The sequence below is a fragment of the Acipenser ruthenus genome, chromosome 29, assembly GCF_902713425.1.
Source record: "Acipenser ruthenus chromosome 29, fAciRut3.2 maternal haplotype, whole genome shotgun sequence".
Taxonomy (NCBI): Eukaryota; Metazoa; Chordata; class Actinopteri; order Acipenseriformes; family Acipenseridae; genus Acipenser; species Acipenser ruthenus.
The window spans coordinates 6,658,459-6,673,983 of NC_081217.1; the positions used below are offsets into that span (position 1 = coordinate 6,658,459).

The window sequence follows — 15,525 nt, forward strand, 5'->3', positions numbered from 1 at the left end:
TTAAGGCACTGAATGGTGTTTAAGGCACTGAATGGCAGGAAGTTACACCTCTTAGGAAACAGGCATCTCTGGCAGTCCTTTATTGAATAAACCAAATCACACTCCAGTGCAAAGTTTGCACTGTTATTTTCTTGATTTGTTAACATTAGCAACCATTATTAACATCTTAGCCCTATACAGTATTATAAAAATGAGTTGTTTTTTTTTGCACATCAGTTATTTTAAATATACCACACAGACAGTTTCAATGTAGTGTACTGTTGCATGCAGTAGGTGCTCGAATACAATGGCTAAAGCCATGAGGTGACAGTTGGATTTATTTGCATATTAAGAAATGCATGTACTGCCTAACTGATAACAAGATCCCAAAGATAAAAAAAGCGTGTCACTTACTGGACCACCCAGTAACTTAATGCTGGGTTGTGGTTTTTTAAATATTGGTTTAAATTTTTTTAAATTCTCATTTGAAGAAAAACCCTTGTTTAGCTTGAATGGGTTAAATGTTAATATTGCAAATACGTTACATTTTTAAAAAAATTAAGCATGCATAACATTTTGGCCGGTTCCACCTAAAAACATGAGGTTTGTTTGGCATTATTCACATTCAAACTACGTTGTGCTTCCAAACAAAAACATATGGCATCCTTGAGAGTATGTATCCTCTATATTTATATTATCCGATTGTCCGAGTTTTAAAGCAATCTGTTTCACATTATGACAAAGGTGATTAATCTGTCCAGTCTGTGTTTTCTGACTGCCACTTGGGGCATTACTCTAAACATCTTGGCCACGGTTAATTGCTATGTATTTGGAATCAAATAACAGACGTGTTTTCTATGGTACCACATGAGGCACTTTCAAGACACGTTCACATTGACTGAATGCATGCTGTTAACATGTGAATCTACTAGATCCTTGCCTGGTTGACAAAACACTTGGGCATTTGTTTAAAATAACTCCACTTAGTTTTTATATGAATACAGGCAGATTTCAAATTTTTGTAGTTTAACATGACGGTGAAGGAGTGTCTACATTTTTGGACTGTTTGTGATCACCTGAGAATAGAGAGTTTCTGCAGACACATTGTTAATATAGAATATACTGATATTCAAGCTGCCTCAAGCAGACTTAGTGCTTGAATGACATTAAAATCTCTAAGTATTAAGACATAGAGTGGTGCTATAATAATGACTTTATCCAGGCCTGGAGAGTTCACCTTACTGTGAATCAATCACTTGCACTGTCAATATAATAACCATTACAAAACTGAAACACATGAGGGAAGCTCATGAGGTGCCAGAACTGACACAGACACTGAGCAGAAAGGTAAAGAAAGTTGTTTTCATTACCTTGAAACACAACCCCAGTTCAATACACTCGGCCCACCCCTCCCATTGCCCGCTGGGAAACTATTTTCTGTTTTAAGGAAGTCGGATGTATCAGCGCTCTGCAGAAACAGCGGTTGCAATGCAATGTTTTTGTCACATCTGCACATCATCTGTTGGGGTTAGATGTTTCAGAACCCCCGTGTGTTTGTATATTAGCTGTATTCAAATACAAAAGGGCATGTAGTTGACATGCAGGTAGCAATACTGCATTATAAGATAATTGTTCCAAATGTACAATTTCACCTCCTGGCTGTTATAACCAAAACGAGTCACAAAGAAGACTTTTGACAAAGCCCTAGGGGTTTAGGAACCAGTCTGCTTTGTAGGATAGAGTCTGTGTAGGCAGTACCTTTAAACAAGCCAAACTAGCTGGCAGAACAGTATGTTAACTGGAGTAAGTCGGCACCTATCCTCTTGTCTGTAATCTTAAGTAATCATGTAAGAAGTCAGCTATCAGCAGGGGATGTGCAAATGACCAGAATATCTCTTTCTCCTTTCGGTGCAGATTTATTTTCTATCTTTAGCTCTCTGTTGCCATTAGAACAATTGAATTATCTTGTTGAGATTAAATTAAAAGCAGCATAACGTTCTGAGGTACGAATATACACTGTGAGATATTAGATCAATTTCCACATCCCATTATATCCTATTCCACTACCCTCAATAAACTATATATATTTTGTTAGCAATACAGAACTATAAGGTCTAAAAGGACCAGTAATGTTTTCTTCTTCCTAAAAACACTTGAATGATGAACAAGTAGACAATCTTAAAAAAAAAAAAAAGAGGCTCATTGGTCTCTATTCACAAGCGAAGTAGTCCTTAAGAGGAGCAAACAGGTGTCGGATGACCGGGACACTCCAGGATCGGCCCAGCAGCTTCTGTCGCGCGCCCCGGCCCATGTTGGATAAGTCAGTGTAGTGCACCGGAAAGCCAAAGATCCTGCAGAGTTCAAAAAGAGACAGAAACAAAGATGAGAATGAGAATGGGCTAGAAACGGCGTCTGGGTTTCAGCTATGGGCCCAGCTCGAGTATGGCTTGTAGCTCAGCTATTGTTACTTCATGATTTCTAATCTCGGCAGCACATGCTGTCTGATACCAACACCCTCCTGTAAGTAACAGCTCACTGTGAACAATCGGAGACGCGCTTCATCTCTAGCGCTGTACAGTATGCTTTACCTTTCCAGCTCCGTGCACCACAGGATGTCTTCCTTTCCATTCATCAAGACAGGGAAATGCTGGTCTTTGCCCTGCTTGATGGAGTTGGACCGCGTCGTGATGGTACGCACCTTTCCGAACTGGAGAAGAGAAAAACACAAGAACAGGTTCCGGTAATTCCTGCGCACCATTCACAAGTCTGCAGCAGCACTGCCAACATTAACCACAGTAGCCAAGAAACCTAGCTCAGTCCTGTCAATGTTATTTTTTGTAACTGAATGTATATTTTGTCTCCTGGTGCGGTGTTTCCCCTGATTTGCTCCTGGCTCTAGATGCAGGTGTTGGTTGGTGGAACCTAATCTGCACTCTTATTACAGTACAGCAGTCTCATTGTTCTGGTCCCGAAAGGACAGCTGCCTTGGAAGCACTGTATTAGCAGAAAATCCCCTGAGTCTTTGTAAATAACTTGTAGAGCAAGGCAGGGCTTTTACCAGCTGCAAACTGAAGAATCACGCCAAACTATGCCAGACTCACCACAGAAGTACCCATCAAGTTCATCGTACTTTAACAGGATTGTGACCCCAAAAATATACTGAACAGGAAAATGTGGCTGCTGCAGGACTGGACAAAAGACAACATAGTGAATGCACTGCTTAATCTCTTATATACAATAAACAACACCCTATACACAGCTTTGTCATTCATTTATTTTGGAATATTTAACTTTGTTACACAGCTGTTTGCAGAAATAACCCAGCTTATGTTGCTGCTGTGGATTCTGTGCTCTAAAAGAAAGTGTGTGTGATAATCCTGCGCAGAATTACCTTTGCTATCCTCCCATGCTCTAGGCAGTCCTGAAGCTGAAGCTTGTCCATGCCTGAAGCACACAAGGGCCTGTAGAGGGACACAGCACAGTTTAGAGGTAATAGTGAGGGTTTACCTGCAGTCGCTATCCTGGCATATCATATACACAGTAGATGTGACCCATATTTACACCTCTAAATCCTGCACTCTTCTTGTAATACAGAAAGAACATGCACAGGTTCAAATGCACTTTTACTCAACACTAATTGGCAGTATATAATAGAGGTGTAGCGTGTATCCATGAATAGCGATACTTTCTTTACACGATGTGTCGTATCGTAACAGAAGTTAGTATTGCAAGAGCAAAAATTTGCTCATTATAGATCAATAAAGATTACAAGCATGTAGGAACATGAACTGAAAGGAATGGACCGCTGATATAAAGAGGTTCACAGGCTTGGTAATGCGTACCTGTTCATTCCAGGAAGGTTGCCCCAGAAGTATCGAGCTCTGTGTGCGGCTGACACCTCAATGGCATTAATCATTACCGGGTTGCACTGTAAAACACAAGCAGAGCAGTCACGTTAGTTCGTGTCTTAACAGTCTCACACAGCACTGGGTAACCCAACCTGTTTGAAGGTGGAGCTGAAACACTGTAGTACATTCAGAAGTGCTGTCAGGTCGCTGATTATGGAAGACAAGCAATAAACTACCTCACAGAAATAACTGGACTTGGGCTTCCTACAACTACGTTGTTTCATGCTAGCTTTGTACTGCTAAAGTTGTTTAATTATTCAATTAGCTTTTTCCCAGAAATACTGGTGCACAACCTGAGAAATAGTGAGGTTTATCTAACAACAAAAAAAAAAAACATTACACACAAAAATGAAACATGCCACTACATTCTTTTAGACAACATCACAGGAAGTGGAGGCTGGCTAGCAAGTCTTACCTCCAGAAAGCGAGAAATATCCCTTTTATCGTTGACCCCCATGGCCACCACGTTCTCGAACAACCAGAAGAACGGCCTGTCGTCTCCTTCTTTCGGTTTAGCAGCATTCAGCAAGCGGTAAAACTCAAAGAACAGCCTTCCTGTGCCCTCTGAAGCAAAGCGGATGCATGTTTTTTTTTTTGGTTCTCAAAACTTGGAGAGACTATTGTAATTTCTAGCACTTTAAAGGGAAAGTGTTCTTACCGTACAGACCCTTTCTAGCTGGGTTTACTATTGAGAGGTCATTGCAAGGGCTTCCTCCGATCACCAGATCAAAAGGACCCCACTCTTCAAGCTGCAATACAGGGGTAACACGGCATCACCACAGGGACAACACAGAAACACAAAACAAGACACACAAAAACCAGCTGATCAGGATTTCTCCAAAACCATTTTACTCAATAGAAAAAAAACACCTCAAATGATCATGCCAATTCAATTGAGTTTTTAGCTGTAGGGGAAAGTTTATGTTATATGATTAATATTGATAGGCACTAGGCTGACGCAACCTTACTTGGAGGCGAGCCAGTGAAATTGGCAGGGTAGCTCAGTAAGGCATTAGATCAGAGCAATTTTGCAGAATGGATACGCCTGTGTACTGAGCCCACCCAGACAGGTTCTCGCCGCTAAGATGTGAACTAAGCATCGCCCCCTAGGAGCAGAAAACAGAAAACCTGGGACGTCTGCCAGTACGGTACAGCTGGTCTCATATCAATAAAGGACATTAGCGAGCAACTGCCTTAGGGGAAGCCCCCCGACTCCCTGTGGGGTTCAGTGTGGAACAAAGGAAGGTCCTCCAAGATTCACAAAGAAGACTCCAGAGGGGACAAATACACCTTTAATTGGGCTTAACAGGCACATGGATGCCAGAAAGTCTCAGAAAGAGACGACAGCAGATGCTGGAGATTTTCTAATGAGATCAATTAAGCAATTAAACACAAGAAGATACACTGCAGTACAAAGGATACAGGAGGCTTGATTTACCAGCAGACACTGACTTCAGAATTTTTTTTTTCCTAACTGATGTCCGATTGTAATGTGAACACACAGGAAAAATGATGACATTAGGCATCCCTCAGTTAGCTTTTTACCTTCAGGCAAACGTCAAATGAAAAGGCTTTAATAAGACAAAGAGGTGGTGTTTAATGAACCTGCTCCACGTACTTGCTTCCTTGTTATGTTCCTGACATCATGCACATATTGAATGTTTCCTTCATGTCGGACCACTCCCACTGAAATGGAGTCTTCACAGACCTCAGAGGCGATGTACTGGTCAACCTTAAAGCCAAGATCCTTTAAAACTAAATACCCTGCAAAAAGAAAAAAACAGAACGGCAAATGAATAAAGGAAAACAACCCAGTGCTCAGGGTCCTAATGCACAGGACTACAAGGCATGTCCTGTCTCACTAATACTTTGAACATCAACAAGGGCTTTAATGTAATGAAGTTATTTTAATATAATACCTACTGAAGCGCTATCGCTGTGTACTCTATAGTACATCTTTATATTGAAATATTTAACATTGCAGGAATGGAAATTAGACTCCCATTTCATAGCGGTTGAATCCATTCCTGGTTTTACTATTATAGTAAGACACACTTGAGCTTGTTACCTATACACTGTGGCTCACTGAGCTCTTAGTATAACTTGGAATGGGTGACACTGCTATTCAATAGGAGTCTTATTTCCATCCCAGCATCTCTACAACATATGGAGCCAGTATTTCTCTCTCTGTACTATGTAACAAATTGATGTTTGAATTACATAGAACTTCTTGTTTTCAACACATTTATTCTGGCTATCTAACTGACTGCAACTTATAAGGCCATGTGTCTGCTATCCAATACATGTTTAATTGCTGTCATTCGTTCTCTGGGATCTGATGGGAACACATAAAAAAAATCTCTAGCAGGTCCCCTCAGTATTATAATTCACTTCCTGTTACACTGCCTCTCACAGTCATTGCTTATTCTTTTGAACAGACACATTTCATCTTGACGTTCCCATCACTCACCAGTGGCAATACCATCAAACAGTGACAACACTCTTACTGGCCTTCGCTGCTCTGCAGGAACTGCAGTGTACATTTTTGGGCTTTCCTGCAAAACAGTTAGAACAGTTCAAACAACACAGGGCATACTTACTGCAAAGCGTTTACTTCACTTTTAAATTGAAACGCTCTGAGAATTTTTTTTTTTTCACACTTACAAATTCCTGCCCGTTGTCGTTGACGAAGAACTCCTGCAGCTTGATGCTCCAGTCATGTCTCTGTTTGAGGGCACCATACTGTTGGGCAGGCTGGCACATGTAGCATCGCCACGGGTCCAGCACCTTGGCATTCTCTGAGGCCCCGGGGCCCACTAGGATATCTAGACAGTCAACACAGAAACACCTGTGCAGGACAGGGGGGAAGGGAGAGACTGACATCATCGTCCAGGTACAGTTCGGGAGTTTGGGCATGCAGCACAGCATTCAAAGAGGGCTACAGATCTGTGTTGTCCTCCGGCACTATAGGTCTGGTGGCATTGCTGTGGATCTGCAGTGCGAAAAATGACGGCTTGGAAGGAGCACGTTTCGGAGGACGCGTGTTCCAGCCTCCGTTTCCTGAGTCGGCAGGGGGGGTTACGAGCGGTGAGCCGGGGATACAGATACTAATTGGGCATGCTAAACTGGGGTGAAAACCGGGGTAAAATAATTGGCGACGACTAAATTTAAAAAAAAAAAAAAAAAAAAAAAAGAGGGCTACAATTAAGATTTGTTGCAGTTATTGTTAGGGATTCAAACCACACTCACGTGAGCCCACTCTATGCTATGTGAGCCACTGGGGACACATCTAGTTAAAAGTGTAGGGGAACATATGGGAACATGAACAGAAAGCACGAAGACAGCGATAAACTCACCTACAGCAGTTGGCATTGCCACAGAGCAACACTTCCCGTCCCCCACAGCACACAGTGCAGTATGACTGGTACCCGTCATCATCATACATGTAGGAGATTTCTAGATAGATATCCTGTAGAGAGAGTGGAGACCATTCTGTATCAAACGTAACATCAGTCAGCAGGTTTCACTCGACTTTATGAAGCAAAATTGGTTAATTCTATAGGTGATGCAAAACGTTTGGCCATAGCTGTACATTCACACCGAGGCTGTCCTGCTCAGAGGAAATCTGACTGTGTCCTACCACCTACTGAAGAGCAGTGCTTTAGCACTTCTCAAGCTGTGCGCACTAGTAAAGGAAACTCTCACAGTCTGGCCCACATTGTCAGTTTCTCTAAAGACTACCAGCAAGATTTTGTCCTACCTTGCATGTTTGGCAAAGGCCTCCTTCAAAAAGCGGATGAAAAGTCACCACTCTCGTTTTCCCACAAGATAGGCAGAATTCTAGAAAAATTAAGATATACACACATATCTACATTTATTCAACAGTTTTCTATCTCATCTCACTAACAGGGACAGACTCAGCACCCGCAGTGCAGCAGAAAACACAGCCAGTCCTGTTATAGTATTAAAGAGGGATATTTAAGGATGGTCTGTGACATGCTGAAATATTTATAATGAAGACATATAAATATCCACAGCAATAACCTAAAGGTTTAAAGTACAGTGCTTAGGCATTACAAGGTTTGCAGACCAAATGTCTTCCACAAGATAAAAAGGTTCACCATTACCTTCTATACTTCTGTTATTCTTCAAAACTTCATGGACCATTTGTTCTGGAATAAAAATGAAAAACAAAAACTTTAAAAACCAGTAAAATCAATGTATTTCACCAGTTCTTCAATTCACAGCAGTGTACAACACACTGGGGTCTATTTGAAAGGTCTTATTAGTAGTGGCTGATCTTAATACAGACACCCTAACATGTATAAGCCTGTTTTTTTTTGCAGACCTAATTTGACTTTAAGTAGTAGTATTTTTATTGTATGTTGTAAAGCTGGGTTGATAAATTACCCCAGGAGAAACACAACTTTTTTTTTCAAATCAGTGTTTAAATCATAATATATATCCTCATTACCTGTATTTGGATACATTCTTTATGTTATATTCGTGGCACAATCATTTGTAGATACTAGGGCTGTGCTAAGAAGTATTTAGTGGCAGGAATTAAATAAATGCATTCATTGGTGTGTTGATTTCAAAACAAGAAACGCTGAGCTTTAAAAGCCAGATGGAAGCAATTTCCCTCACCTGGGGCGCTGACATTTTTACTGCTGTACCGAGGCCAGTAAATACCTCTTACAGGCAATGACGAGTATGACTGTGATTATCAGCACACCGCTAGCAGATTCAGCAGAGAATGAATAAAGAACACGACTGACGATTCAGTGCTTACCTCGACTGTAATGTTCCTCAATCCCCACCTTGCTTTTGTACAGGTTGGTTTTCTGCTTCTTGACCGGGGGGTAATACTCTAGGACGCTGACCTCAAAAACATGGTGATTGAGGGACCAGTTCTCTGAAGAACAACAGAAACAAGCGTATAAAATAATAATCTGAGAGACTTCATGAGCACAACCACATCGTCCATAAGCATTACCTAGAACTTGTGCTAAGGAATGCCCGTACCAAGTTTGATCACAATTGGATGTCCTGAAGAGCAAAAACTGTAAGAGAAAGTGTGACATACACACAGATTTCTCTTGCCAGAGATATTCACCTCCTTTAGGTTTAAGTCCCTCAGATCCTTTGGGCTCGAACCCTCCGTTAGCCCACTCCAGCATGGTCTTGACCAGGTCATCAGGGTTGTCTGTTTCACAAGGGGGAAATATCTTCTCGGACCGGTCAGCTGCCATCTGCACAGACACACAGGCTCACAGTCACTACAGATTGAGCACCGACGCTCCACTATCACTGCTAATCAGGTGCAAGATGTATAAGAGCAAGCATTCTTATTTCCTCACACAGGTTTCAGCTTTTTCAACAGGAGTGCTTACTATTTTGATTTCAGCTTGATTTAACCACAGCCAATTTCTCACATTTTATTGTGTGGTTCGTTAGTCTAGAAATGTGCCTCATTCAATGAGTTCCTCAGAGTTTCCTATTTAGATAATCAAGTTTCATTTTCCTTTTTTGGTTCACTTCAATAACATTTTCAGATAAGCCCCATACGTAAGGGGTTGTTGGTCTGGCCATTTTGCCATTAGCACTTCCAATGAAATTGTCTCTGGGGTGACAAAATGTTCTAGAAGGTGTTGGTTTTGCAAGTTTATAAAAGCAGATAATTACACTACATTTACCACTAGAGTCATGAGTCCTCTGGATTAAACCACTAGATGACACTGCATCCCAAACCTGAACATTTCAAGAGACTGAACAGAACACTACTGAACGCAGCCCATCATTTTACCCTCAGGGTAAATTTTGTTTCTATCAGCCAGAAGAAATCATTGAAGTGTTACAGAACACACTACAATGTTTAAATAAATGTATTTCTTTACCTTTGCTGTACCCTGTGTTATCTGTATCGCAGCAGTACATTTATCAACCTAATCCAGAGTGTTTAAATAGTTTTATTAATAAATCAATGAGGAAATCCATTTCTCAAATTTAACTTGGGAGTGCTGTCCAGGGGAAAGAGAATTCTCTCATGAACAGAAAACAAGCAGTGCATATTTGAAGAAAAATAGCAGGGTTATGTTTTTCATATATTCCTGAGATACGTGTTCTGTAACAGCTTTGGAAAGAGAAATGAACCACTCGCTTATTGAACAGCGGGCGTACTGCCAATAACGTCAGAGAGAGTCTGTTGTGATGCCATGCCTCTATACATTGTAAAGATTTCGAGAGCTGTTGTTTTACCTCAAGTGCTTGATAGACAGCTCTCCGGTATGAGGCTAGCTTGTTGTATGAAGCTTGAGTGAAGTACTTGGGGAAGGCCATGAACGAATCCAGCTTGTCTGCTGAAACCTGGAAGACAGCGGGGCACACTTTGGATCAGCACACTTCTGGATGAAGCCTCGTCTGCCAACAATCATTCATTGTGAATGTCATTCAGCATGTAACCCCTAATGCCATCTAGCTGGCAACTCAAACACGCACTGCCTAAACTCGGCTCACCTCGGAGAACTTGCCATCCCCAAACCACTGCAACCACCTCATTCCTAGAGAGGCCTGTCGTTTTCCCGTTATCCGCCAGGACACCACAATCCCCGGCCACCAGGAGAAGCCCTTGATCTTCCCCCACACCAGCTCCCCGATCCCAAAGCCTTTATTATCCTGGAAGAGGCAAGCAGAGAGAGAATCTTCAAACCTGCAGAGCTGTATTCAAGCAGTCAAGCTTTTTCAATATAAGGTCATCACAGCTGAAGGCAGCGTGTCTGGCGCAGACCGAAGTAGCAGCAGTCACACGTACAGCTGGGAGATTTTTTTTTTGTCTGTGATAATTTGTATTTCAGTTATTTTCCCAAGCTTATACTATGCATAAGGCTGTATTTCTTTCAAGGTTATCTCATACTTCAAGATTTCTGTGAAATGTATACATTGCTGTGTAATCAGCGCTCCCTCTCAGCTTTTTAGATATTGAGAAACTTGCCGTTTTGATTGAGAAAGGTTAAATTATCAGTGAAAAACCTTCGGCCACGCATTAACCCTTTTAATATATTATTTTTTTTGCACTATACAATTTTGAAACAATATTCCAACATAAGTATCTCAACAATTATACAATTTGCTTTAAATTTAAACGAGACATTTATTGTGGCTCTGCCTCGGATTCTGAATCATCCTTCGATTTATCTATATAAAATAAATCTAGAATTTTTATGAAGCGCATATTTACCTTTATGAAGCCTGTCTGAGATCTTATCATAAATGCAGCCCTGTCAGTTATCATAGATACAGACTGCGTGCTTAACTGGTAGCCTGCATTTATTGCTTTATACTACTGTATAAAACACTGGCGCCTGTACTGCCTTTAATTGTAACCACCTTTAGGGCTACTAATTTTCCATTTTTGCGAATAGCAAATTCTGTTTTTTAAAAATGTCCAGTTGTTTTTCCCCCCACTTTTTATCAACGTATTAATAATTAAACATGGCATTTGAACATAAATATAATGTTGATAGTTAAAATACATAAATTAGTAAATATTACCACAATTCTTTATTTTTATTAAAGATTTTCAATAAGACTGTTGTTGCTGTAAGTAAAGCAGCTGAAGACACTTCAGACCTCTCATAATGTTTATAGACATCAATTGGCTCATTGCTGGCATTAAAATAATCAGGAAAACCGGAGAATTATATTACAAGAGTTCAGAAAACAAAGGTCCAGCACTGTTGTGAGAATCATATTTACAGTCTTCCACTAACAATGTAGTTCAGTCTACAAATGAAGGTGTTTTGAAAAGGCCTGTTTATCCTATTGCTGGCATTACAATAACAATACAAAAATATTAAACAGTTTAGTAACAGTCAGTAATGCCATGTGAGAGTAATCCTATGTGCAGTATTGCACACATGAAGCTTTACTGGCATTACAATAACCAGAATAAAATATGAAACACTGATAAAAAGGCAAACTGTTAACTGACTTGTTTCTCTACACAAGTTCAGTGTTGTGTATCACCTGATTGTAATTGAAAATGGCGCCTCTTTAATGCAGAATTCTTCCTCCCAATTGTTTCTTTGCTGATTCTGCCTTGTTAAATTTAGCAAATAACAAGAGCTGTGTCTTCAGACAGAATGTCTTTACGAAACAAACGGTGTGTAGTGTAGTGACTTCATCCCCACAGGAAAGCGATACATTTCCTTTGAATGTATAGCTAGAAAAATAGGTTTGAGCTCATTTCTTCATCGTCAGATAATATCATGTAATTAAGAAATGGCCATGGTTTAATATTGCTAATAATTATAGCGTTATTAAAGGCAGGAGCATGTAAAGAAATAAATAATAATTAAACTCGCAATTAATTTGGCTTACTTACTCTGGGAAAGCCCCACCTGAGCACAGTAGTTTCCATAAAAAAAAAAAAAAAACATTCAAGATTCTTATGTTAACTCTTTAAGTCAAGGTTCTGCCTATTGAAAAAAAGTACTAGAGCTTTTTTTCTGGGTTCACTACACCACTGCTGGCAATATGATCTTTGAATGGTATTGACTCCTGCATGATCAATGGAATGACAGCAAAACTCATCAGATTTTTCTTTCACTGAAACACATTTTTTTTTCTTCGTTGGTGCAGCTGCCATGTTAAGTTTCAACAGAGACGCGTGCGTGAAGACACATGATGAATAAACTCAACTTGCAAAAAAAATGCACATGGTACGTCTTCTTCAGTTACTATATGATACGTTTAATTGTGCATTTTCAACGCTAAATTAATATTCTGATTACATTTTTACCACACATTTTTAGCCCGTTTCAAAATTGCTTGAGATTATAATATTTCTGAAATGGTCGTTTTTTTAAAAAAAAAAGGGAAATAAAACAAAAACCGTCAGATTATGAGCATTGTGATTTTTATTTATATTAGCATTCAATTATACAACGAGTTCAAAACCGCAAAGTCCATTAGCAGCACCGAGCAGCACTCTCCATAGAGGCAGAATCGCCAGACGCCTGCTTCGCCCGCCCTGTACAGGAATGTGACGTGCATTTTTACAGAGAAATCAGAGAATCAGCTGCAAGACAGACGCAAACATGCTTATGTTAATGCGTTACAACAACGCTCTCAAAATGATTACCTCGAGATGCTGGAGTCATGATTTAAGGTTGATATTTAAGATAATAACTTGCAAAAGCAAGTAAACTGAGTGCGAAGGCTGTTTCCAGTTATTCTGAAAAATGTGCACATTTTAGCCTTACAGGGGGTATGCGTGTAATATCTAGTTCCCTGTGAAAGTTCCCATTTCTGAATGAATAGTGTAACTTTACATCTTTTTTTAGCACTTAAAAAAATTTCTTTTATCTTTTAGGAACCTGACAGATGGTTTAGTTTGCTTCCAGTAAATGATTTCTTTAAACTGTCTTCCACGAAAAACACACCAGCTGCATCAAAGATTGGAAATATTTTTGCTAACAATCGTCTGCTACAAAAATGGGCCATTTCACGTGCCTGTTTTTTGTTTTTATTCTGCAATTTAGTATTTACTGTTGTACAGATATTCAAATATTTAAGAGCATTGGTTGTAAAATAACTTCAAAGAAATATTATCAATTTTGAATACAGCTTAGACAATGCATTACACTATGAGATTTACCATGTTTTCCTATGCTTTTACTGCGTATGATCATGGTATGCATGGTATGCATGAATTCGATTCTCTTCACAGAACGCTGAGGGGATTCAAACCTAGTCCTAGTCCTAGGCAAGACATGCCCACTCAGCCACCCAGGTTTAATATTAAAAAGTAGAACATGCACCCTTTACAGTTACAGTCTCTCCCTACAAGGATGGGTTCCTGAATTTCAGTCGTTTTGGAGAAAGAGAATTTGTAATGAATGGTATTTACTTGATGATGAACACGTGGCCACAAACCCAGGTGGTTTGAGATGAGACAACAGACCCCCTGTGGTTGGCCATGGGGTAAGTGAAGAAAGGTGCCGATTTGTGGAAGTGGAGAGATGTGAATCCATGGAATGAAAAAGATGAATTAAAAGACGAAGCTGGTGAACGGCATTGGCGAGGAGCAGCCCGGGTGGCTCTACCTTGTATTCGGGGGGGGTCCCTGTGTCCTGGGAGGTGGACGTGGAGCTGCTCTGCGCCGAGTCTTTGGAATCCTGTTCCATCAGCTCTAGGGTGGGGGTCGGAGGGACATGGGGGCTCACAGGGCTGTAGAGTGGCCCATTCTGCACCTGTGAAACAAAGAAAACAACCTTCACCTCAAATAATCAAACATGAATGAATGTCTTCATGAGTATATTATTGAAACGTCAGGCAGCCGTTTCAAGTGCCAGAAAGACGCTGTATCTTAGTTACAACCCCACTCCTGAGAGTGTAGGATGAGGCTTACCAACATGGACTGTTTGCATGGTCATTACATTATATATATTAAAGTCAAATTGTCTGACTAACTACATGTTTGTGCAGTCCTAGGCGTGCCCACTTTTACCATGCACCTGCTCCATTGTGGGTAGGCTCCAGCCTCGCACCTTTGACAAACATGCACACTTTAAACCGCATTCCAGAATATCTTGTGTCATTTAGACACATTAATATTTCACCGACTAACAGATATTAAAGCAATTCAGGAGCTTGAACTTGAGAGAATTACAGGAGACAGCTGTGTTCCTGGTTACGCTCACTCAACACTGCACCAAAGTTACTTGGCTCTGTTTGTCATGGGATTTTCCCACGTCAGCCTTCAGATCTAAATTACATTTTGTTTTCCTATCCTTTAAAAAGAATGTGCAAAGTACAGGCATGGACGGAAATCCCCTCTTCCTTGTAGGAAAAAGTAAGTGCATCATTATTTTAAAGTAATCCAGAATAAATAAAAGAATGCGTTAATAAGTCACAAGCTGGATTCGGATTTGGTGTGGGAGCTTTGTGTTATCAACCTAACCCTTACCTCTAGACACTAGACACATAGCTCCACTTTACACCGAACGCTTGTATGCCAAGCAACATCACTGAGTAAGCCCTAGGTACTGTGCTGGAGCTGATCACTTCAGCCACCAATCCTTTTCTCCCTCTCTGTATGATCTCCTAGTATAGCCTGGTGTGCTGTGCTCTACGTACCACACAGCTGTTGAGATCCGGTTTTGGTTTGGGGCTGCTTGTGCTGCTTCGTGCCTTACTGCAAGGGGTGAGTCCAGCCTGGAATATTGTCCGCTGAGGGGGTCTCTGTCGGAGAGTTGTCTCCCGGCCAGCCATTCTCTGCAATTTTGCCTAGGACAACAAACACAAACCGTCAGGAAGATGTTTGACTTCACCATTCCTTTAAGGAATCCCTTTACCCTGAACTATTAAAAAGACGCTCTCTAAAATGAGTTTGGTTTCACAAAAAGCAGAAAAAAGGTGACAGAGTTTGTCTAGATATAAATAGGCCCACAGAATCTCCAAAACTAAAAATGGCAAATCAAATTGTTATTTGAAAGTACTTGCTTCCTTCTGCTATTGCATTACCATAGTCTTGTACAGGCAGTATCTCTTTTTGTGTCTCTAATGTTGACAAATAGTAGGGGTGTAACAATTATTGCGCATCAATGAATCGTGATTTTTTTTACATGATGAATTG

At 40.5% G+C, this 15,525-nt stretch overlaps 1 protein-coding gene across 3 annotated transcripts in view; it reads right to left on the reverse strand.

The window, feature by feature from the left end:
• Positions 1-1,961: 1,961 nt before the first annotated feature.
• The window catches only part of LOC131702106 (DNA (cytosine-5)-methyltransferase 3B-like), a 35,088-nt gene continuing 21,524 nt past the window's right edge, over positions 1,962-15,525 (reverse strand). For all 3 annotated transcript variants that reach the window (XM_059004002.1, XM_059004000.1, XM_059004001.1), the window contains exons 5-22: positions 15,027-15,176; positions 13,994-14,140; positions 10,404-10,562; positions 10,146-10,253; positions 9,004-9,139; positions 8,680-8,802; positions 8,015-8,059; positions 7,648-7,727; positions 7,244-7,356; positions 6,552-6,735; positions 6,358-6,442; positions 5,506-5,651; positions 4,546-4,636; positions 4,303-4,451; positions 3,822-3,907; positions 3,371-3,440; positions 2,568-2,686; positions 1,962-2,330 (exon numbers count right to left, since the gene is read on the reverse strand). In XM_059004002.1, the coding sequence (XP_058859985.1) occupies positions 2,189-2,330; positions 2,568-2,686; positions 3,371-3,440; positions 3,822-3,907; positions 4,303-4,451; positions 4,546-4,636; positions 5,506-5,651; positions 6,358-6,442; positions 6,552-6,735; positions 7,244-7,356; positions 7,648-7,727; positions 8,015-8,059; positions 8,680-8,802; positions 9,004-9,139; positions 10,146-10,253; positions 10,404-10,562; positions 13,994-14,140; positions 15,027-15,176 (2,133 nt within the window). In that variant the 3' untranslated portion in view covers positions 1,962-2,188. The remainder of the gene's footprint in view (positions 2,331-2,567; positions 2,687-3,370; positions 3,441-3,821; positions 3,908-4,302; positions 4,452-4,545; positions 4,637-5,505; positions 5,652-6,357; positions 6,443-6,551; positions 6,736-7,243; positions 7,357-7,647; positions 7,728-8,014; positions 8,060-8,679; positions 8,803-9,003; positions 9,140-10,145; positions 10,254-10,403; positions 10,563-13,993; positions 14,141-15,026; positions 15,177-15,525) is intronic.